Below are 24,203 nucleotides of genomic sequence, written 5' to 3'. Positions count from 1 at the left end.
TCATAAATAAATAAAAATTAAAAAAATAGTTCAATTGTATTCAGAATGCAAAGTTTTCATGAATTTGGTAGAAGACTTCATGAAGTAGACAGATACTTGTACTCCTACAAAGCATCACCAAGAAGGCAAAATCTACCAAGGCAGTCTGATGCAAGAGTGCTGTATTAGTGACCCAGACACTACAAACTGTATTGCCACTGGGGTCATGAGTTTCCAAAATGGTTAACAATTTTTGGTGAAGTTCTGAACAAAGTAAAGTCTTTTGTCAATTTACATGGTAGTTTGAATTCTAAACAAGAGCATATACTATAACTATTAGAAATATATTTTAGGATTACATGTAGAGTGAACACTCTGGAGTCACATAATTATAAACAGATTTTTTTTTTTTTTTTTGCCTATATGAATACCTACGGGAGATATCTAAAAGTTATGTGGGGCACAAGCAAACACACACATTGCGGGTCATCAAGCATCCTTCCATCCTCTTAATGCCAAACATTGTGATAAGTAAAAAGGTCCCCCACAAATGTCCAAACTTCCCCTATCGGGTCCCATTACCATTAATAATCCCTTCCCTGGGGAAATCAGACACAAGTGCAAAGAGGCCCAATACAGCATTCGCTGTCCATTCATAATGTAATGTATATGCCTTGGCACATTCCTACAATGGAATACCATGCATTTAAAATAAATGTGCTGGGGATCCCTGGGTGGCGCAGCGGTTTGGCACCTGCCTTTGGCCCAGGGCGCGATCCTGGAGACCCGGGATCGAATCCCACATCAGGCTCCCGGTGCATGGAGCCTGCTTCTCCCTCCGCCTGTGTCTCTGCCTCTCTCTCTCTCTCTCTCTCTGTGACTATCATAAATAAATAAAAAAAAATTTTTTTTTTTAAATAAAATAAAATAAATGTGCTACAGGGGCACTTGTAGTACGTGGGTGGCTCAGTTGGTTAAGCTTCCGACTCTTGATATCAGCTCAGGTATTGATCTCAGGGTGGTGAGTGTGGGTGTGGAGCCTACTTACTAACTAATTAACTAACTAAATAAATAAATATAAATGAACCACAGCTACAACATGTAAAAATTTCATAAGTGTAATGTCAGATAACAGAAACAACTTACTGAAAAGTATGTCCAGTACCCTTGGTTATTATCTTATTACTACTTATTTTTGTAAATATTTTAAAGTCATAAAAATTGCTATATATTGTTTATGAATACATTAAATAAAACAGACAAGATGACCACATCTTGGTCATATTTCCATTCCTCCACACCCACCCCCACCCCACTTTTCTAGTTGCCTGGTCAATGACCAAAAGAGATTTCTATAAAGCTAAATATTAATAGCATTCACATATCAATAGCATATTTTTAATGAAATATAATGTTTTATTGAGATAATAAACTGAGACTGCAACAAAGGAGGGTAATCCATGTATAATATAACTATCTTAATGTCTAAGTATTTTTACATCTCCCTTAGTTTTTGCAGGTATTCTAAACAGAAGAATACATATTAAAAAGGCCTTTGTGTGAGCATCCTTGGGTGGCTCAGCAGTTTAGCGCTGCCTTAGGCCTGGGGCGTGATCCTGGAGACCCGGAATCGAGTTCCACATCAGTCTCCCTGCGTGGAGCCTGTTCTCCCTCTGCCTGTCTTGCTCTCTGTGTCTTCATGAATGAATGAATGAATGAATGAATGAGCAAACCTTTGTGTTCTACTTCTAAGTCATGTTTATTCCTCAAGAGTAAGCTAGACATGAAACAAGGGGGAGCCATAATGCTCCAGACTCAGTAGGGAAAAGCCCTTACCAGTGCCCTCTGCTACACGACTCGGTTTCCCTGGCTAGTTCCAGCCTGCTAATCTCTACACTTAATATCATTTAAGTTTTCCCTTGGGACTGAGCAATAATAAACCTCTGTTCGTTCTTAGCTGGGAAGTTTTGGTGCAAGCTTTGAATTTAGATTTCCTCCCACTTGAACATTAACATGTCTTAGTTTTAAGTATCTTACTTGCTTTCGCAGTCACATAGATTCTCATGGGTAAAACTAAAAATGCTCATTTTTAAGAATTATAGTTCTTTTCACTGTCCTTTAAAATCTACCAGAAATTATTAATTATTTTCTGTAGGTAAGCAGAAAACAAAACAAAACAAAAAAACAAAACAAAACTGTTTGTAAAAACCAATCATTTTTAGAAATACTTTTATAACCAAAACCAACTATCTATATATCTTTATTCAAACTTAACTGCCATTGCTTCTATACTTTCCCCTAAGAATTTGATTGTACGAATAATGTACAGAAAAAAAGTTTACTTAGGATAATGATTTTCTCCAACAGATTAAATCTGCAATAAGATTTTTCATATTACATTTTTAGACTTTTACTGAATGATAATGATAATGTGCATACAACTTCCAGTTTAGAGAAAAAAATAATCAAGAAGCAACTTTCTAATATTTAAAAGTTATCATTTAGCCTCTCCCACTTCATCTCTCAAATGTAAGGGAGCAACCTAAAACATTCTCTTTGCTAAAAGAGCCAAACAAGGTAGGAAAGACTTGTCTCTCTAAACCATAATGTCAAGTACTCTAAGCCTGAACTGAGAAAAGTATAATTAGTTTTGCTCTATTTGTTTTGTTTTGTTTTAAATAAAAGATATCAGTGATGGAGGATAGGCATTCCCCTCCCACAAAACCAGATCACACCAGTTCTTACTATGTGATACTACAGGAATAGAAACATATATCCTGGAAGGACACCAGTTGAGTCAAGTGAGTGCAATAAACACCCAAGAGCATTATTTTATCAGTGCTATTAGTAATACTCGGCAAACAGTACCCTCCCAAATAAATGAAAAAGATCTATTTGGTAAAAAAGTAAATTTTATTCTCTCATTCCCAAGAGAAAGCGACTAGAAACTGGAAAGGCTTAACAGAGGGAAGAACTGTAAGCATTCTACTATTACCTACTGCTAATCAACAACACTTACACAATGGTATTACAGTGGACTTCATAACAAAACAAAAAAATCCTCTAACTGCAGATCACACAAAAACCCAGATCCAAACTGCTTAAGAGCCACTTCTTTTGTTAAGACTTTTATGCCTCAGAGTGTTTCAACTGCTTGTGTTAAGTTGTTTAGCTTTTTTATACAAAATACAACAGCAACAACAACAACAGACAGACAGTCCTTGCTCAGTGGCGTGAGAGATTCCTTCAAAGTCTTCTCCAGGCTTGCTCAAATTTTCAAAAAGACTGACCTTAACCAAGATCCTTTATTAGATCTGTAAGTCAATTTAAGAAAAGTTAGACTTCTCCACAAAGTATGCTTATAGCTAAGCACACTTCCAGTTTCCTAAAATTCAGAGAAGAAAAAGTGCCTTCTCAGATAAATCTCGCCTTATTTTGCTGCGAGATTTAGTACTGGAATTAAACAGAGACTCCTCGGGCACAGCCACAGCTAATATGAAATACTGCTGGATGGGGATCCCTGGGTGGTGCAGCGGTTTGGCGCCTGCCTTTGGCGCAGGGCGCGATCCTGGAGACCCGGGATCGAATCCCACGTCAGGCTCCCAGTGCATGGAGCCTGCTTCTCCCTCTGCCTATGTCTCTGCCTCTCTCTTTCTCTCTGTGTGACTATCATAAATAAAGAAAAAAAGAAATACTGCTGGAGCTAAATGAGCCTGTCAGCTTCCTGTTTTAGCACAGCAGGTAGTGCAAGAATGCTTGCTATATTTGAATGACTGGTAAGAGCAACACATGAGCAACTGCCCTGCTCCTTTGTAACATCAAAAATGAATTTCATTACACATTCTCTCTCTTCTGGGAAAGTAAAACCTCTTTATAGGTATCTTTACAATGACATCTCAAATACAATAAGGATGCTAGAAGATACTGTTTCATATTTATAACAAACAGACTGCTCAGTACTGTGTGGTTAGAAACAGTCCAGCAAAGGGCACCTGGGTTGCTCATTCAGTTGAGTGTCTGAGTCTTGATCTCAGCTTGGGTCTTGATCTCAGGGTTGTAAGTTGAAACCCTCTGCTGAAAAAGCCCTGCTTTAAAAAATAAATAAATCCGGGATCCCTGGGTGGCACAGCGGTTTGGCGCCTGCCTTTGGCCCAGGGCGCGATCCTGGAGACCCGGGATCGAATCCCACATCGGGCTCCCGGTGCATGGAGCCTGCTTCTCCTTCCGCCTGTGTCTCTGCCTCTCTCTCTCTCTCTGTGACTATCATAAATAAATAAATAAGTAAATAAATTTAAAAAAAAAAAAAGATTTATAAAAAAAATAAATAAATAAATAAATAAATAAATCCAACAAGCCATTACCCTGCTTAGTACAACTCTTAGATATTCTTTAGAAAGACTATCCAGGATAAATGAGATCCCATTATATATTTTAACTATCATTTCACTGTGAAAGCCTATAGAATACAAACTTCTAGAGAAACAACCTACTGTATAATGCCTTGGGTTTAAATAACAGTCTACAAAGCACTTTCAATTTTCCATCTCGTATGAAGTTGCATTCCCGTTAAGGAACCAATTTTACCACCAGGCTAGTAAGCCAAAGGCAACTGATCTCATAGAATGCCCAGAGTTGTGCTTACTCTAGTCTATTTAGCACTTATAAATACTCCTTAAGTTGTGTTATTTGTCCAGTTCCACACTTTGTGTCCATCCCATTTCAGCCCCACATTTAGACAATTACTGAGTGTGCTGACCCATCTGACTAGTTTACGTCACACTGTCTTAGTGTTTTCCAGTTCTGAATTTCTCCATTAGTTCCATTCTGGGCAAACTCCTCCTTTAAATCACAAGAACCCTCTTTTTCCTCCACTGTCTTCTAGCTTTTGTCCCAGTTACCTAAGAAGAATCCTTCTATCTCTCTGAGTTTCAGTTTTGAGCCAAACAATAAGCCCAACCTTGAATCAACCTGGGTATTAGCAACGACCCTCTGAAACTGAGGAAATAAAAACCTTAGGTGGTGAAGTAAAATAAGAAAAGTACCCCTAGTGCCATTAATCTTGGAAAGCCTTAAAAATACTAAAGCATTCACCTTTTCACGTGTCATCACTGGGTGAAGACCAAATGATGGAAATATGAAGATGAAAGTGTCATAACCCCTGCTCTCAAGTTCTTCTGAGTATACTAAGGAAACAGTCCCATCCAAAGCTCTCTACCAAGTTCTCATCCTCATTCATAAATTAGGCTGTTTTCCCATCAAAACATATTTCTAAAATGTGTTCACTTGTATTGTTTCCTTCAATCGGACAACTAGTATCATAACTATAGTTATTTCGTCTTGCTGATTTTCATTCCATGTGTCAATTAAAGTATGAGCCATGCTGTTCATGTGGGATATAAACAGACTGACGGGCAAGCCCAGGGAGCCTAACAACCAATGATAAAGCAAGCAACACAGTGCCAGGCTCATGTAAGAACTCATTAAGGGTTGACTCTTCAACCCCTTCCTAGTTCAAATCACAAAATTTACATTCAATCCTGTTTTTAAGATATGACTTTACCATCTATGGCCCTTGTTCATAGGGAGCAGATACACCCGGAAGGATTAATGAACAAGACAATATATTAGAGGATGATAATTGTTCAGCATAGAAAACAAGTGCAGGAACTGGGAGGAATATAGCTGACATGAGATTGTAGGTCCAAATCACAACTGACAAGAATAATACAACTTCAACCTCCAGGTACCTGCCTGTCCTCTCCAAATAAATGGATAAACAAACCAGTGGATGAATGAATTAACTAATGAATAAACACAGTTCAGGGTCAGTGACACGGACTAGATAACCAAGTACACAATATATGGTTGCTAATATTGTTTATGTGCTCAGGGCTCAGTCCTAAAGGACATCTCATCTAGAGTTCAAAATAAATCTCAGAGGGGGATCCCTGGGTGGTGCAGCAGTTTAGTGCCTGCCTTTGGCCCAGGGCGTGATCCTGGAGACCCGGGATCGAGTCCCACGTTGGGCTCCCGGTGCATGGAGCCTGCTTCTCCCTCTGCCTGTGTCTCTGCCTCTCTCTCTCTCTGTGTGTGACTATCATGAATAAATACAAAAAAAAAAAAAAAAATCAAAATAAATCTCAGAAATGGAGATTAATGTCCTCATCTTATAAATGATAAAAGTCTCCCAAAGTAATTTGTCCAACGTTACCCAGCAGATGGCAAACTGGGATCTGAATTCAAATATTCTAAATTCAATGCTCCTTTCACCTCATCATAACTGGTATTTCTTTCTTTTAGCAGATATGCAATACTTTATGGAGAAAAAGACATTCCAATAAAATTGGCAATGAGGCAAATTTCTTAAACGCTGAAACTATTCTCACTTTGGCTTCTCATATAAACTTTGAAATGCTTCTTTAGTCAGTGGAGGGAATATGCAAATATATGAACTGAAAATTGTGCTTAAGTATTTCTAATCACTTCAAATTATACTTCTATGTGTTTAGTTTCATAATGCCTGACAATAGCGCTGTGAAAATTTCCCCAACCAAATCTTTCTTCTATTATACTATCCTTCCCCACATACAAGAACTTTTCCTGTGTTAGTAGAATCCCGAGCGCTTTCCTTACAGGTAATATAAAGTTCCTAACTCTGCAAATCCTATGTCTGAAGTTCCGGGATATAGTACACAAACTGCCTCCTGATGCAATCAATTTTTTACTTTTAACATTTTTTATATGAAATTTACTTTACAATATGGACCAGAACGATAGCCTTCCTTATACTCTACCCCTAAAGAAAGGATCAAAATATTTTGGGGGGCACCTGGGTGACTCAGTGGTTGAGCACCTATCTGCCTTTGGCTCAGGGCATGATCCCATATCATAGGGGGAGCCTGCTTCTCCCTCTGCCTATGTCTCTGCCTCTCTCTCTGTGTCTCTCATGAATAAATAAATAATATCTCTTAAAAACTTATATATAAAGATTTGGAACATCTCAGAGTAGTCTTTATAACTTAGGAGTCAATGAACACAATTCTCCATCTCATAGGAAATGACTACATAATAGATTCCAAAATCATTTCCTAAAGAACAGTATTACCGCTAGTCACCACAACCAACTGACACAGTTTTTCATTCATTCAATAAATAAATAGTAAGCACTAGACCCAAACAGTCACTGTTCAAGATCCTGGGGATACACACTGAGACAAAACAAGACCCCTACTCCCATGGAGTTTACAGTCACCTGAGGTACAACTATAAGAATGCATAAGCAAACAAACAAGAACTATATTGAACAGTGCTAAGTGCTATGCAGAGAATTCAAATCTGGTGATATTACAGACTTAAACTGGGTCATCAGGGAAAACCTCTCAAAAGAGTGAATTTAAGCAGAGATGTGACTAGTAAGACTATTGTGCAAAAATCAAGTAGGAAAGCATTCTTGGTGGAGGGCACAGCTAGTCCAAAAGCCATAAGGCAGGAACAAGCAAGGTATATTTAAGAATAAGAAAGAACAGGGGCGCCTCAGTAGCTCAGTAGGTTGAGCATCCAACTCCTGACTTCAGCCACATGTCATGATGTCAGGGTCCCGAGATGAGCCCCGTGGGGCTCCAGGCTCAGTAGGCAATCTGCTCCAGATTCACTCTCTCCCTTTCTCTCTGCTCCTGCTTCCCCCACCCTCCCCAGCTGTGCTCACATGCTCTCTCTCTCAAATAAATAAATCTTTAAGAATAAGAAAGAATCACAATATGTCTCGGAAAGTAGCAACCTCAAAAAAGAATGGTAGAAGTTCAGATAAGAAATGGGTCAGACCATCTCACTCTGTAAGCCAAGGAAATATATCTGGATTTTATTTTCAGTGAGATGGAAAGCCACTGAAGAAAGCCACATAGTGTCTGAAGTTAAATTCACTGCATATATATATATTCACATATATTAAGTCCACGTATTTGTTTCTATACCCTGCATTCAATGAAATTTATCCCAAGACACTGAAACAGAATCTTAGAGCTACAAAGAATCTTAAAGAATATAAAGCTATCACTGTACGTGTACAGAAAATGAGGGCCTAAGAAAAAAGTATCACTTACGTTGCTTCATTAATGGCTGAGACAAATGTCTCCAAAAATATGTAAGGGCAACTAAGATGTCTGGGATGTATCCTAAACTCCAAGCTGACGTTAATTAGAAAATTGTCCTTTTATGTGTTCGCGAACTGCAACACCATGAGTTACATGCATGTGACCCATCACAGAATTTAAGTTTTCGTGTCAGTTTCCGACCTCGATCTAAAACTGGTAATTTGGGGATCCCTGAGTGGCTCAGCAGTTTAGCCCCTGCCTTTGGCCCAGGGTGTGATCCTGGAGACCCGGGATCCAGTCCCACATCAGGCTCCCTGCAGGGAGCCTGCTTCTCCCTCTGCCTGTGTCTCTGTCTCTGGGTGTGTGTGTGTGTGTCTCTCATGAATAAATAAATAAAACCTTTAAAAAAATAAAAATAAAACTGGAAATTTAAGTAAGGCACTTACCCATCAACCTGTTGGATCAATTGCATTGTTCCAATCCCAACTGACTGGGTACCCCACCACTTGGAGATTCCTTCATCCAGTGAATGGAAAGGAACTGCTACTATGTGCAAGAAATCAAACTGGAAAACAAAGAACTAGAGTTGCAACAAAAATTCATGCAAGGTAAAATCTGCCAAAGTGCCTCTCAGATAAGTGCTCTGAAAGGTGGAGGGAACAGCACTTTGAGCTGAAAGGATCAGCAGACAGCAGGCAAGCTGGTCCCTGAAGGATGAGTAGGATTTACAGATGGGGAGAACATTCTAAAACAATAGGCACAGGAGCAAAAGACCTAAGTAAATTGCAACCAGGCCCTTGAGACAAGAAATACAGGGTGTTAAACTTAGAGCAACTATTTCCAATATGAAAGTACTCAAAACTGAGCCACACTTAAATGACACTTTCACATCAGGTCAGTAATAGAAGAGTCTTGCGTCTGTATTTACCATCTTAATTAACACGAAAACCTTTTATAATATAAACAAACTTAAGCCTGGGTCAGACTATTACATCTGTTTTCTAAAAAAAGAATTCAATAGGATTTCAAAGATCTTTGAAAACTTGCTTTTCAGGAAACGTTAAAAGAAATGGAATATCGCTTAGGTGGCCTGGTGCAATAGTTGTAAAGGTGCACATTTTAAGAAAAGGTGTTATCACGCAAAGTGCTTTAAATTCAGCATCCAAAATCTCAGAACATAGAGTACATGAGAAAGTGCTATCCACACTACAGAATAAAGTGCTACTGTTTGAAGACTAATCTATTCTACTGTTTTTCTTGAATAATATCCTGCATGACTGCTCCTAGCTACGATGAACTTCCTGCCCTTTTGGAAAAGCATTTTTTTAGGAAATTAATCCACTTGAAAGCTAACAAGCAATAACAGAATTTGGGGTTTTTAAAAATCACGTTAGAAGTTCATTCTATTTTCAGTAAATCACAGAACTACTTCAACATTCTCCTACCCGACTGAAGGACAGAGCATCAAAAAGTCAATTACCAAAGCTAACCAGTAGGTGCTATTTCTAATGCGTTTGTTTTCTCCCTGTCTTTCTGAAAATTCATTTTTCATTGCAAGAATTGGTTGCCTAGGGGACGTTTTCCTTCCTGACGTGGTCTAATATAGAGTACCGTGGAAGTCTCTGACCTTTATCCTTAAATGGCACAGGCTCAGCTCAGTGAAGGTCAAGTGACCCCAGATGGCAGGAGTGGGCAAGTCGAACAATGAAACTCAGGCACCCCATAAAAGGTATTTTCTTTTAAAAAAAAAATCTTACTTATTTATTCATGAGAGACCCGGGGGGGTGGGGGGGGAGAGAGAGAGAGAGAGAGAGGCAGAGACACAGGCAGAGGGAGAAGCAGGCTCCATGCAGGGAGCCCGATGCGGGACTGGATCCCGGATCTCCAGGATCACGCCCTGGGCCCAAGGCAGTGCTAAACCCCTGAGCCACCCAGGGATCCCCTAGAAGGTATTTTAACTTGGAAAACTATACATGACACAAGAGCAGCAAGGGTATCCTTGTTTATTAAAGTCCCTTTTTTATTATTATTATTTTAAATTCCACACGATTCATAGTTCTCTGAATCTGACTGGCACTTCCACAGCTCTGGGACTTTGGCAGGACCACTCTCTGCAGCCCCAACTCAGAACCATGGACTTCCCGTCAACCAACGAGGTTCAGCAGCTCCCACTGCCTTGCCCTGCTCCTCCACTTTGCGCTCTGAGAAGCTGTTCCCATGTGGGTAAACTCCTCATTCGGCCTGAGTCTTACAAACTTGTGTATCTTTCCCACTGCAGTACCTGTCACACGTCCTACGCGGAGGAGGCATTCAAGAAATTATTTTTTAAAAAAGCAAACTGAGCGAAACACATTTACCAGAAAATAAGATCAAATGAGGTTGTAAATATGAACGTCGTCGCAGGTAATCAAGCTATTGAGAAGAACGTGCCAAGCAAGTATCCGAAACATTTTTAGCAGATTCCACAATCGCACAAAGTACAGAGTTGGGCCTGGGCTCCCAGCGGCCTCCCCGCTATGATGTGTCCTCACCTCCGCCGAGGAAGGAGGCGGGTGCTCCCAGCAGCTCCGTAAGAGCAGCTCTAGACTCAGTGGCCTCTCTTGCCTTCACTGCTACAGAAAGAGTGAGCACCCCAGGGCTTAGGAACAGCAAGTATCAGTCCCATTAGAACCCACTTAGATCTTCCTGCAAGGGCCAGTCCCACTAGGAGGGTCCGATGTCCCCATTTCCCCCATCTTCTCACAAAAATAGCAGAGGTAGGTGTCTCCATGTGCTTCTCCTTCTACCTTCCTTTATGACTAAAATGTACCTAAAACCACACTGAAAACAGAAGCCCAACATCACTAGGGCAAACCGCCTCGGGGCCCCTCCATTCTACATCTGGTGCCACCCGGCCCTCATGGGCAGCACAGCTTCATATTCTCTCTCTTATAAGCTCAAATGAGCAACAATCCTATACAAATTAACAGAGGTATGTGTGAGATATGCCAGACTTCAAGTTGCTGGGAAAGGATCTCACAGCACTTTCTTCCTTAGAAACTCCCCAGTTTCCCAGTAGGACGTCTGCTTCTTGCCGGTTCTGCTCCCGGCACTGGTAAGGGGCCACTTGTGGGCAAATGCGTGCACACACGTACACACGATTATTCAACCTACTTTTAAACAACGTAGTATACAAAGGTGTGCTCCAAACTACAAATTTTTAAATGTGTACTGAAACAGAAACGTTCACAGTTTTAAAACCCTAAACCAAGGAGGACAATCAGCCGCTCTAAAAGAAAGACAGCAGAGGGCAGCCCAGGTGGCTCAGCCTTGGGCCCAGGGCGTGACCCTGCGGTGCTGGCTGGGGTCGAGTCTGCACCGGGCTTCTGCATGGAGCCTGCTTCTCCCTCTGCTTGAGTCTCTGCCTCTCTCTCTCTGTCTCTCATGAATAAATAAAAATAAAAATAAACAAAAAATTAAAAAACAGAGGAAGGCCACTGTCTTTGAGAGGGGGACATCCCAGGGCTGGGCAACACCTATGGAAAGGGCCGATGACTGCAGGGTCCAGAATCCTACCCGCCTCCCAGGGAGACTGGGCAGCAAGTGCAAACATGACCCCGAGTTCTGGTCGAGGCGCTCAAGACCCCCGAGGCCCGGGGTGGTAACAGGCGGGGGAGCCCCCGGGGAGGCCGACCCGTCCCAGTGGGTGCCAGCGAGGCGCGCGGGGGAGGCGCGCGGGGGGGGGGGGGGGGGGGGGGGGGGGCGGGGGGGGGGGACGCACAGCAGGGGAGCAGGGGAGCAGGGCCGCGGGGCCAGGGGAGCAGGGGGGTAGGGGGGCAGGGGAGCAGGGGGGCAGGGGAGCAGGGGGGCAGAGGAGCAGGGCCGAAGGGGAGCAGGGGAGCAGGGGAGCAGGGGGGCAGGGGAGCAGGGGGGCAGGGGGGCAGGGGAGAAGGGGGGCAGGGGGGCAGGGGAGCAGGGGAGCAGGGCCTGGGGAGCAGGGGGGCAGGGGCGCAGGGGAGCAGGGGAGCAGAGGAGCAGGGGGGCAGGGGAGCAGGGGGGCAGGGGAGCAGGGGAGCAGGGGGCAGGGGGGCAGGGGGGAGCAGGGGAGCAGGGGCAGCAGGGGAGCAGGGAGCAGGGGGGCAGAGGAGCAGGGGGCAGGGGAGCAGGGGGGCAGGGGGGCAGGGGAGCAGGGGAGCAGGGGGGCAGGGGAGCAGGGGGGCAGGGGGGCAGGGGAGCAGGGGAGCAGGGGGGCAGGGGAGCAGAGGAGCAGGGGGGCAGGGGAGCAGGGGGGCAGGGGAGCAGGGGAGCAGGGGGGCAGGGGAGCAGGGGGGCAGGGGAGCAGGGCCGAAGGGGAGCAGGGGAGCAGGGGAGCAGGGGGGCAGGGGGGCAGGGGGGCAGGGGAGCAGGGGGGCAGGGGGGCAGGGGAGCAGGGGGGCAGGGGAGCAGGGGGGCAGGGGGGCAGGGGGGCAGGGGAGAAGGGGGGCAGGGGAGCAGGGGAGCAGGGCCTGGGGAGCAGGGGGGCAGGGGGGCAGGGGAGCAGGGGAGCAGAGGAGCAGGGGGGCAGGGGAGCAGGGGGGCAGAGGAGCAGGGGGGCAGGGGGGCAGGGGGGCAGGGGAGCAGGGGGGCAGGGGGGCAGGGGGGCAGGGGAGCAGGGGGCAGGGGAGCGAGCGCGCAGCAGGTGGGAGCCGCGGACGGCGACGGCGTCCTCGCAGGGGTCTAAAGGTCTGAGCACCAGGTAACTCGAGTCCACCTCACGAGGCCGCGGGAGCCTTCCCTGGAGACGCCCTCGCGCTCGCGGGCCCAGCCGGGCGCCGCTCCCTGGGACCGCCCGGGCCGCTCCGCCGGGAGTCGGGGCGCGGAGGGGGGGGGGCGGAGGCAGGGGGCGGGGGCGCAGGGGAGGGGGCGCGGGGGGCGCGGGGGCGTGGGGCGCAGGGGCAAGGGGCGTGGGGGAGGGGGCGCGGGGGGCGCGGGGGCGTGGGTCCGGGGCCGCGGGGGCGGGGTCAGCAGGGTCGCGCCCCGCCCCGCCCCGCCCCGCCGCGCGCCGAGTCCCGCGGGTCCCTGTGGCCCCGACAGCCGGGCCCTGAGCGCCGCCGCCCGGGGAGGCCGCGGGGTCGGGCCGCAGTGGGGGCGGGGCGGGGCGGGGGCGCCTGGCGGCGAGTGCGCGGCTCGGCTCGGCTCGGCTCCACCTCCGCGGCCCCCGCCCCGCCCCCGCCCCGAGCGCGCGGCCCGGGACTTGCAGGAACTTTCGGGGCCGGGGGGGAGGGGAGGGGGGGGCGGCCGTACCCGAGCTCCAGTTGTCGTTGATCCTCAGGGGCACGCGCAGGACGTAGACGAGGAAGAGCACGAGGAAGCACCACACGGTGCACAGGGACGTCCAGGACCAGAGCGCGCAGGACTTGAGCTGCTCCAGCAGCCCCGCGCCCGCGCCCGCGCCCGCCTCAGCCATTTTCCAGCGCCGCCCTCCGCCCCGGGCTCCGCGCGCGCCGCGGTGACTCACCGGCCCCGCCGCCCCCCGCCCCCGCCCCCGCCCCCCGCGGCCCGGGCGCCCCCGCGGCCAGCCCCAGCCTCCCTCCCGCCGCGCCCCGCCCTGCACGCGGCCCGGGCCCGGCCACGGCCACGGTCACGGCCAGTCACGTGGCCCCGCCCTCGCCCCCGCCCGTGTGCGCCGCTTGTGCCGGTACCTGGAGGCGCGGGCACGGCCGGCGCAGTCACAGCGTGGAGCCCCCACCAGCCCCCTTCTGTGCACGGGGAAACTGAGGCACAGCCGCGAGCCGGTCCTGACCCCGAAGCCAGAGCCCAGCCGCGGACTGAGGGATGCGCACGGCCGCGGGGGCCCCAGCTCCAGGCCGCACCCGGGAAACCGACGTGCTCCCGTCCCTGCTTAGCAGCCCCGGGAAGAAATCGCCCTCTGAAGCGAGATTTCCTTTTTATTTTACTTTTTTAACTTTTTATTTATGATAGTCACAGAGAGAGAGAGAGAGAGAGGCAGAGACACAGGCAGAGGGAGAAGCAGGCTCCATGCACCGGGAGCCCGACGCGGGATTCGATCCCGGGTCTCCAGGATCGCGCCCTGGGCCACAGGCAGGCGCCAAACCGCTGCGCCACCGGGGGTCCCTGAAGCGAGATTTCCGATGCACACACTAGGCCCTGCCCTGGCCTGTCCTCCTCGGAGCAGCACAGGGGCTTCCCAAGGGAATCTTGGCAAAAAGAATGTTTATCCCCTCGGGGGTTTTTTTTGGGGGGGGGAAGGGGGGGTGATCACAGCTCACACAACTCTCAGATTGTTTCTGATTTTAATTCTCTGGGATAATTTTGGCCTAATCTGAACGGGTCGCATTAAGCAAGATTCTTGCAAGCGTTTTTGTCTGGGCCGCAGAAAATGTTGCCTTTGCGAAGTGCAAGTTAAAAGTCTGTTTCTGGCCATAAATGCTTTTTTCACTTTCTATGCATTCGATGCAAATAGAGTAGTGAGAGGTTCCGGGATCGACAGCCAAGACATTTTTAGAATTCAGAGTATTCAGGAGAATGTTTTATTATAAATTTTGCTTTGGGGGATCCCTGGGTGGCGCAGTGGTTTGGCGCCTGCCTTTGGCCCAGGGCGCGATCCTGGAGACCTGGGATCAAATCCCACATCGGGCTCCCGGTGCATGGAGCCTGCTTCTCCCTCTGCCTGTGTCTCTGCCTCTCTCTCTCTCTCTCTCTCTTTGACTGTCATAAATAAATTTAAAAAAAAAATTTTGCTTTGCCTACTTGTAGTTTCCCCCGTAATAAAACAAGCTCCTTTACCTTTTTGCCTGCCGGGCCTGTGCAGGGATCCATACTTCGCTAATTCCAGAACTAACCAGCATGCGTACCTGAACCATCCACTTTATGTTCCGATTAAGTTAACCCCCCGATTGTCTGCAGTAGAATTGCCTGCTTGGTTTAAATGAGCAGCACGGGGCCTCGCCTCTGCTGTCAGTGACCCTCCAAGAAGGGACACGAATGTGGCTCTTGGAGGGCCGGCCCGTCTTACTCATTATTGCTTCTCTCTGGCGGGCGCCAGGGATGGGGTTTGGAGTTGGAGACGTGTCTGTTGGGAGGCACGAGGATCCGTTCTGGAGCGGGGCTGCTTCAGCGCGGCTGGAGTGCGGGCTCCCTGGGGACGGTGTCAGGACACAAGAAGCTGGAGAAGGTCTGATTGTGAAGGGCCTTACGGAAACACAGAGGTGCTGCCCGCTCTCTGGCACTGCGCCCACCGACCCAGATGACCAATTCAGAGATGTACGCAAGTGGGGATTAAAGAAACGTTTAGGGACGTACAATTGACAGGCCCTGGGGACTGATGGCAGGTAACGATGAGAGGTAAAGGGTGGCTCTTGAGTGGAACCATTCATGAATTAGAGACAACCAGCTGTGTCTCGCCGCCTCTTGACCGTCTCCCAGTGGAATGAGCCACAGTCACCCCAAGTATATCACATCCAAAACTCACCTCCAATGGCTTCTTCTAGAAGTCTCAAGAATGAGCACTATCCCTCCAGCTCCCTAATTCCGAAATCCGAGGATCATCCCACCCAGAGGGGACGGGGTCCCTCTACGCACCCTTCCTCTCCAGTCAACTGGGCCTCAAAACGTTAAGGTCCTGTCTCGGGTCTGTCACTACTCTGGATTCTCCTGCAACGGCCTGTGGTGTCTCGTAACCTCCCCATCTCTCCCAGGCAAGCTGGGGCGGCCCCCTCCAGGTTCTTCACGCGCAGCACTGGCACCTGCTCACCACCACCCCCTCATGCCCCTCAGGCCACCTTCTTCCACACTTCTCTGCCAGGGTTACCCTTAAAAGTACAAATCTGATCATCGTGCCCTGCTTAAAAGTCCTTCAAGGCCCCGCGGACTCACTGCCACTCCACCCCAAGCCTCCCTAAAGGACAGTCTCAGGGCGCTCAGGGCCGCCCTCCCAACCTAGGCAGCCTCGCCTCCGCCCCGGCGCCCTCACCCGGCCTCGGGTGTGCTCTTCTGTGAGATGCTTCCGGCCCCCCCCCCCACACACACACCTGCCGGGAAACAGCTTATTAAGGGAGGCACTGGGAGTGCCACCTCCTTTATGACCCCAGCTCCCTCTGTCCCCTGAGCCGCAGCACCAGGGCCCACGGCGACGGGCTCTGTTCTTGCTCCTGCTACGCACTGCCCCGTGCTCCTTCCAAGTCACCGAGGTTCCCCGAGCCAGTTTCTCCCCCTGTTCAGGGTTTCACTTGGACCTACGACAGGGGGTTGTTGGGAAGACGCAGTGAGGCGCCTCCTGACGGTGCTTACACGAGGCCTGGTCAGTGCGTCTCCTGTGAACGGAGGCCTTCAACGTTAGGTAGTAAGTAGGTCACTGTTGTTCTCCCCGGCACCTTGGCCTCCCAGTGCAAAGCCTGCGACCTTTGGCGCAGGGTACGTGCTCAGTAAGTACTTACTGAGTATTGAACAAACGAATGAAAATCAACTATATGAAGAGAAATTCCAAATCTTATGGTTTCTAAAGAATACTAATGTCAGATGTAATTTGGGGGTAAAACTTAAGATCCGGACTTCCACCATCTGGTGAACTTATTTTGAAAGTTTGCTTCAGGAGATGTAACTACCTGTGGGTGGTATAATAAGAGTGAAATGACCATGAATTTATGAGGATCATGTAAAAACAGTATGCTCCTAAATTCCTCACAAATTGGTCTATGTGTTTGATTAAAAAGTATATCATAGTCTGATAAAATATCCGAACTAAGAAACCAATATATTAGGGAAGACCTTTAAAAGCTCTTTGAAATTACCTCTTTGTTGTTTCTTGTTCTGTTCTGTATGTGGCAGTTAGGAGTGTACGTGCATAGGCTGTCGAGCCTTTCGCTGTGTACTTTGTTGTAAGTTTAAGAACCTGTTTTCAGAAGTGATTTTCAGAGTCCATCTGAGATCTCAATCACTGTTCTCGATCTGGCAACCCTACTTCTGGGTATTTATTCGAAGAAAATGAAAACACCAGTCCAAAGATTGACACGCACTCCCGCGTTCACTGCAGCATTATTTGCAATGGCCAGACTAATGGTCCATGAGTAGATGAATGGGTCAAAAAGATGTGCGTGTGTGTGTGTGTGTGTGTGTGTAATGGATATTATTCAGCTATAAAAGAGAGTGAAATCTTGCCATTTGCCACAATGTGGATGGACCCCAAAAGCATTATGCTAAGGGAAATGAATCAGAGAAAGCCAAATACCTAATGATTTCATTCATATGTGGAATCTAAAAAATAAAACAGAAACAGACTCACAGGGATGCCTGAGTGGCTTGGTGGTTGGGCCTCTGCCTTCAGCTCAGGGCGTGACCCCGTGGTCCTGGAATTGAGTCCTGCATCCGGCTCCCACAGGGAGCCTGCTTCTACCTCCCTCTGTGTCTCTGCCTCTCTCTGTGTGTCTCTCATGAATAAATAAATAAAACCTTAAAAAAAAAAAAAACAGACTCACAAATGCAGGTAACAAACTATTGGTTATCAGAGGGGGCCGGGGTTGGGGGTTGGTGAAACAGGTGAAGGGGATTAAGAGGTACAAACTCCCAGTTATAAAATAAGTCATTGGGTTGTAATGTCGGACAGAGGGAATATAGTCAATAGTAGCATAATAACTTTGTATGGTGACAGGATAATTAGACTTACCACGGGCATCATTTCGTAATGTATAAAAATATTGAATCACTATGATGTACACTTGAAAGTAACAGGATGTTGCATGTAAATTGTACCTCAAAATAAGTAAACAATTTAATAACTAAAACATAGTTGATTTTTTTTTAAAGGAATAACTGTTCTGACTCTTTGGTTTCAGTTTAAAATAAATTAAAAAAATATCCCCCACGTTCATTGGTTGAATTCATGAATGAGTCAGTATCCTGTGTTCATGAATAACATCCTAACTAACTGGTTACTCTTATTTAGTAACTTATTTAGAACTGAATAAGTGCAAATCCAGCCTCATAGTTTTGAGAATCAGTAGGGCAGACAAACAGGTTTGGAAGGGAATTTACCATTTCTAACTTCTTGAAGACAACATACTCTCTCATAGACATATTGGAGAGGTGGAATTTTAACTATCCATATTTAGTTGAAAAGATGATTTAGATAGCAAAAGACGTGGGGGAAATGACCCCAAGATGTAATATTGTATGTTCAAGGAAGAATGCACACACATTTCATCTTACTGTGAAGGATTCACAATGACTCGGCTTAGAAATCATATGATGAATTATGATCATACTTACTTTTGTTCCCCTATTCCTTAAAAAAAGATATCCTAGTTTCTACAAAAAGCCTTTCAGAGACATGCCAATACTTAGTGACTTCCCTGATTTGTTTTAAAAAAAATTGAGATTATTTTAATAAGGTAAGGTATGTTAATATACAGAATAATTCTGATAGAAAAATGCAAAATAGAATGATCAGGGCCTTGTATAAAGGACCTGAAGGCAGCCTAACTCTATCTTCACCCTAAAATCCTGCTCCAGCCAGTGGAGGATGGTTCTTAATTTTCAAAGAAAAAATAACATAAAATTCCTTTGGAAAGTAGAGCATCAACACAGCCTTCTCCTTTACACCGCTGAAATGCAATCAGGACAGAAGACCAGAAGAAGATGAGTGAGATTACAAAGAAAAAGTATGAGAGAGAGCAGAGAGACCACATGGATTCAACAAAGCAAGCTCAGAAATCATATTAAGTACATGGAATATAAGAGTGAAAGGGATTATAAGGGAAAGGAGGGGAACTGAGTGGGAAAAATTAGAGAGGGAAACAAACCATGAGAGACTCCTAACTCTGGGAAACACAAAGGGTTGTGGAAGGGGAGGAGGAGGGAAGGATGGGGTAACTGGGTGACAGGCACTGAGGAGGGCACAGGATGTGACGAGCACTGGATGTCATACTATGGTTGGAAAATTGAACTCGAAACAAATGTAAAAAAAAAAGAAATATATATTAAGAAACCCTCTGAAGTGTTTTCTGATCCTTCGTTTCCTAGACTAATCCATCACGTGAGTAATAGTGTTACTCCCTTTACTTACTCTATTTATTCCTTACTAATATCTTTACTCTTGGGAAGTTATTCTAAGCAAATGGGCTCATTTTTCAGTTGCATGTTAAATAGTGTAGAAATGATAATAGTATACTTTTTATTACTGATACTCAAATTTAAAAAATCATAACACGTTTAATCAAACTAAAAATTCATTATTTCATATTTACTGTGTCTGTAAAATACCATCAGTTATCCCAATTTTATTATTTTATTTTTAAATTGCATATTTTGGGTCCATGACTGGCTAGAATTTCAGGATCCAAGGTCACATCTAGACATCTTCTTGCTAAAAATTATAGGATTTCAACAATCCCAACACTAGTGATAACCATCATATGAAATAGTTCCAAGTACAAAAATAATATACTGTCTATAAGACTTACTTGCTACATGCATAGCCTGTTTTTCTGTGGTTTTGGCTTCAAATTTCAAGTTCATGCACGCAAACCTCCAAAACACCTGACAAATTTAGAGTCATCAATTAAACAAAGGATCTGTTGCATTGAAAAAAAAAAATCCAGAAATCAGGTTACACTGATGTTAAAGAACTATTGGTAGAATTAAGAGGAATCGGATAGTCATGACATAAGCTTAAATTTGTTTTTACTGATACCAAGCATTTATTCTCAAATGTCTGAGAATTGATTCCATCTTTAACCAAGATGTATTCCCTTACATTTTATTGGTTACATTTCATTTTGTTCTCATTTCTAACGTGCAAGACTATACTTAGGCATGCAAATTAAAGTAGAAATTTCACGATCATCTGGTATGTTTGGCCTGTGTAGAAACTTAATCTAAAAGGTTGAAAGAAAGAAAAATCAGATTATTTTTATCTCAAAGTATATTTCAGGCTAGTGTTAAGTAATGTGCTTGCCTGCTTCAGCCAAATTAGTTGTATTTCTAATATTAATTCTAAATCTCTTCTTTATTTTGCTTTGCAAAAATTATTCTAGGTTTCCCTTTTATTTTGCATTTCAATGCTATTGCACAGCTGCTAAATTTAGTACCTTATGCACATTTAACTATAGTGCATTTTATCTCCTTGTTAATAATGACAGTTGGTGAATATGGATTATAATTGAAGCTGTGGCTTCCCTTGAGTCTCTTCTGTCTCAAAGTTATCTTTATAGTACTATTTTTACAATATAATTTTTTTTCTTTGATCAAAGTTTGTCATTCCACCTGAGAGCTAAAGATGTCCACATATTCAATCAAGCCCACTTGAATTAACTTGTCAAGTGTGATGGGATAAACTGTAACAAATAACTAGCTATGGCCTAGATTTAATTATCTGCTTTTCTATTTCTTGTATGCAATGCATATTTATACACATTTTTATTCTGGAAGAGGCACTTATCTTGGACTCCCATATTTAGACACATTTATCAATGAGTCTAATATATCACTTTATAGATTTGTTCATTGGTCCTTGTCCTTTTATTAGATCCCTTTCTGGGCCTAGCACAGGCCTTGTATGCTGAATTAAGCTGAAATCACGACATTAAACTGGGGAATAAGGAAGGTGGGGTTGTTTAATTTTTTATTTTTTTTACCTCTCAAATTGATATTCTAAACTTATAAAATTGAAGACCGGTGATTTGCATATAAGAAAGGACCAATGCATATAAATGACAGGGAAAAATATTTCAGTTTGAGGAGCCAGCCTCAAAAGACCCCTGACCTACCTCCCCATGCCTGAGAGCATTCTGACAGAGATTTGGCTGACCAGCAGCCTCATCCGTGAACTGGAAACATTAATAGCCTGTGTTGATCAAGTAGGAAGGGATTCCTACAGAAAGGGGTGGGGGAGGGGTTGTTGCATGAGGTTTTCTGGGACTTTCCCAGTTTTAAAACTGCAAGTCCCACATCCTGGGAAGCCTCTCAGAGACACCTGGGCTAGATGACCTCTGAGTTTTCTTTCAATTCTAAGAATTGATCTAAGAAGCCTCTAAGATGCAGGGCTTCTCTCAGGCAAAACTGGGAAGTGGGACGTAGTTGGTTTTGGAGACCTCCTAGCGGCACTCCTCTCTCCCTCCACTGCCTTCACTTCCTTCCCTTGTCTACTCTTAAAATCTGCTCTTGCAACTACCGATTTATTTATGCACAAACAATATTTATATCAGCTCAAAAAGTTACTCTTCCTGGTGCTATTGACACACATTCCAGATGTCAAACCCATGAAAGAAAATAATGCTTCTCAACTGTTTCAAGACATCGTCAATTCTTGGGTGTCAGGAACCCCTACTCCACCTTATTGTGCCAAGTTTAATTCCATCGTTCCAGGTAAGAATAGATACATGAGTATATTATCCACTTGCAATAAAAAAAAAATCACAGCTAAGAGCATATATCCATTAAAAAAAAAAAAACAACAGAGAAGCTGAAGAATCTATCCTGTTTCTTTTATAACTAACTTACTGCTTATTCACCTCTTTTATTGTTTACAAGGACTCTAGAAAGCAAATAATAGCAATAGGCAAAGTTTCAACAAAAATGCATAGGAAACCTGACTTTGAGAGAAAACTATTCTCTTTCCCCAAAATGAAGATTGCCGTTTTAATCCAGTTCACAGAGAGTTCGGAGTTCCAAGAAATTACAGATGCGTAAAACAGAAGTAGCCAAATGAAACTGCAAATTCAGACACTAACCAGCTGTGGTGGGATTTGAGTCCTGAGGTAGGAGAAGCAGTCTGGAACTTGGTAAATGGATATGTAGGCTTAGAGACATGGTCTCCACACTTTGGCAATAAAAAAATAAAATACAAACTTAGCCTCACACCCAAAGTATGTGTATCTATAAGCTAACCTGTTCCACAATAACAATATGGTACATACACAATAAAAATAAATATACAGGCATTTCAAAGGTGAGTTGACTATAAAAGTTTTAGCATTGCTTGCCCTAAACCTAACAGGGTATCTGTGTATTTCTGGACTGCCTGTACCCCGCTTTAAAGATCAGTGGTTTGGGGCACCTGGGAGGCTCAGTCGGGTAAGCACCTGCCTTCAGCTCAGGTCACGATCCCAGGGTCCTGGGATGGAGCCCCACATCGGGCTCCCTGCTCGGCTGGGAGTCTGCTTCTCCCTCTGCCTCTGCCCCCGCTCCACTCATGCCCACCCCTCCTCCAGTCGTGCCCTCTCTCGCTCACTCTCTCCCAAATAAATAAATGAGAGATTTTTTAAAAATTAGGATCTGTGGTTCGGAAATCTTCTATCTTGACTGCTATTTCATTTTTGCCAAGTTCCTTTAAATCACATAACGACGTTGCAGCTAACTCTAAAATGAGTTTGGATGGAGACCTCGCTGGCTGGCTCACCTGCGCCCCAGGCCTCGGCCCCAGCACAGGCCCCAGCACAGGCCCCAGCACAACTCCCAGTGGCCTGGTCCGCGGCGCCGGCCTGCGGACTCTGCACCTCCCGGCAGCTGCACATTTCTAGAGTCTCCCCAGCGTCGGTTCTCCCAGAGGTGGGGGAGACTGTCCCCTCGCTCCACCAAAGTGCTGTCTCTTTTATCTCAGCTCCCATTCAGCAGAAGTCAGCAGAAGTCTGATACAATACTGTTATGACAACGGTAACTTAGTCTGAGAAGTTTAATTTTTTGGTTAGATTCCAATTCTTTAAAAGTGTAAGAAATCCTCCTTTTTTTTTTTTATCTATCTCTGTCTTTTTCCCCAATTTTCTTGAACATATTGGATTAATCATAGTCATTTTAAAGCCCACATCTATTCACTTCAATACCTAGATCACCTGTGGATCTATTGCTATTGTTTATTTGAGGCATTTTTCTTCCTTTCTAGACTTGCCTAAAGATACATATAATGGGAATTTTTGCACGAAGGTTTAACCTTGCTTATAAAAAGAATTACAGAGGCTGCTCCAGATGGCATCTTCCACTAGAGACGGTTTACCTTTTCCTCTTCTAGAGCTGACGTGTTAAAAAATGAGTTTTTATGACAATAGTGGCTGTCAAGATGAGATTGGCCAAAGTATTTTGGAGATACACCATCCAGGGTGTCAAAAAAAAAAAAAAAAAAAGGTGAGAATATGGTGCAAAAAGGCTGATTCCCAAACAGTTTGGGGACCAGTTAATAACTGGAAGTTGGCTAGTTACCTCATGCCAACCCTATACCTCGATGACTACATCGTTTTCTGAATCCTATTTCTGTAGATATTTTCATAAAAGGTGATAGAACACCCAAAATTTCAGAAAGTAGAGATTCATCCAGCTTGCAGAACAAGTTTTACACACTCTGTTAGCATCTGTTTCTAATAAATGTTTGAATGCATGTCAGAATTTGGTCTGACACTTGCTTTCATTTTAAGATACCACCTGGTAGCTAGGATGTTGATGCTACAGGGGAAAGAGAGAGAAGGCCTATAGTTAAATATAACCATGCAGAGCTAGTCATAGCTACCAGAAAAAAAAAAAAGCATTGGTTGCCCTTGACTAAATTGGCTTTGTTCGGTTCACGACTTGAACCAAAACAGTCATAATAATATTTTTTAATTTTTATTTATGATAGTCACAGAGAGAGAGAGAGAGAGGCAGAGACACAGGCAGAGGGAGAAGCAGGCTCCATGCACTGGGAGCCCGACGAGGGATTCGATCCCGGGTCTCCAGGATCGCGCCCTGGGCCAAAGGCAGGCGCCAAACCGCTGCGCCACCCAGGGATCCCTAATAAGATTTTTAAAATGAAGAACATGAAGAACCATGACCTGTACACCTTCTGTTAGCTGACTTTTTAGCATATTTGCCTCTAATCAGTTTTTCCATGCATAATTTTTACACCATTTTAATCAGTTTCTAGGTTCATTTTTTCGGGCTGCTGCTCTTACATATTATTTTTAAAAGATTTGTCCAGGTTAGTATACAGTCTTCAAAAGCACCATATTTAACAATTGCATAATGTTCCAAACAATATAGGTTTTTAAAAAAAATATTTTAAAGAGGGAAAAGGTGAGGGAGGGACAGAAGGTGAGGGAGAAAGAATTTCAATTCCCTGCTGAGCATGGAGCCCAATGCAGAACTCTATTTCACAACCCCGAGATTACAACTGGGGCTGGAATCAAGAGTTGGACA

At 45.1% G+C, this 24,203-nt stretch overlaps 1 protein-coding gene across 7 annotated transcripts in view; it reads right to left on the bottom strand.

Annotated features, from left to right (window-relative positions):
• Nucleotides 1–13,586, bottom strand: part of ST7 (suppression of tumorigenicity 7) — a 240,027-nt gene extending 226,441 nt beyond the window's left edge. For 4 of the 7 annotated variants that reach the window (XM_041727674.1, XM_041727676.1, XM_041727673.1 and 1 more), the window contains exon 1: nucleotides 13,332–13,586. In XM_041727674.1, coding sequence (XP_041583608.1) covers nucleotides 13,332–13,494 — 163 coding nt within the window. In that variant the 5' untranslated portion in view covers nucleotides 13,495–13,586. Of the gene's footprint in view, nucleotides 1–8,515; nucleotides 8,635–13,331 lie in introns of all 7 variants that reach the window. The other 3 variants (XM_041727681.1, XM_041727677.1, XM_041727678.1) reach the window with 3 other exon arrangements.
• Nucleotides 13,587–24,203: the final 10,617 nt, after the last annotated feature.

Source organism: Vulpes lagopus, chromosome 13 (genome assembly GCF_018345385.1).
Source record: "Vulpes lagopus strain Blue_001 chromosome 13, ASM1834538v1, whole genome shotgun sequence".
Classification (NCBI taxonomy): domain Eukaryota; kingdom Metazoa; phylum Chordata; class Mammalia; order Carnivora; family Canidae; genus Vulpes; species Vulpes lagopus.
This window is presented reverse-complemented; position numbering and strand designations above follow the sequence as displayed.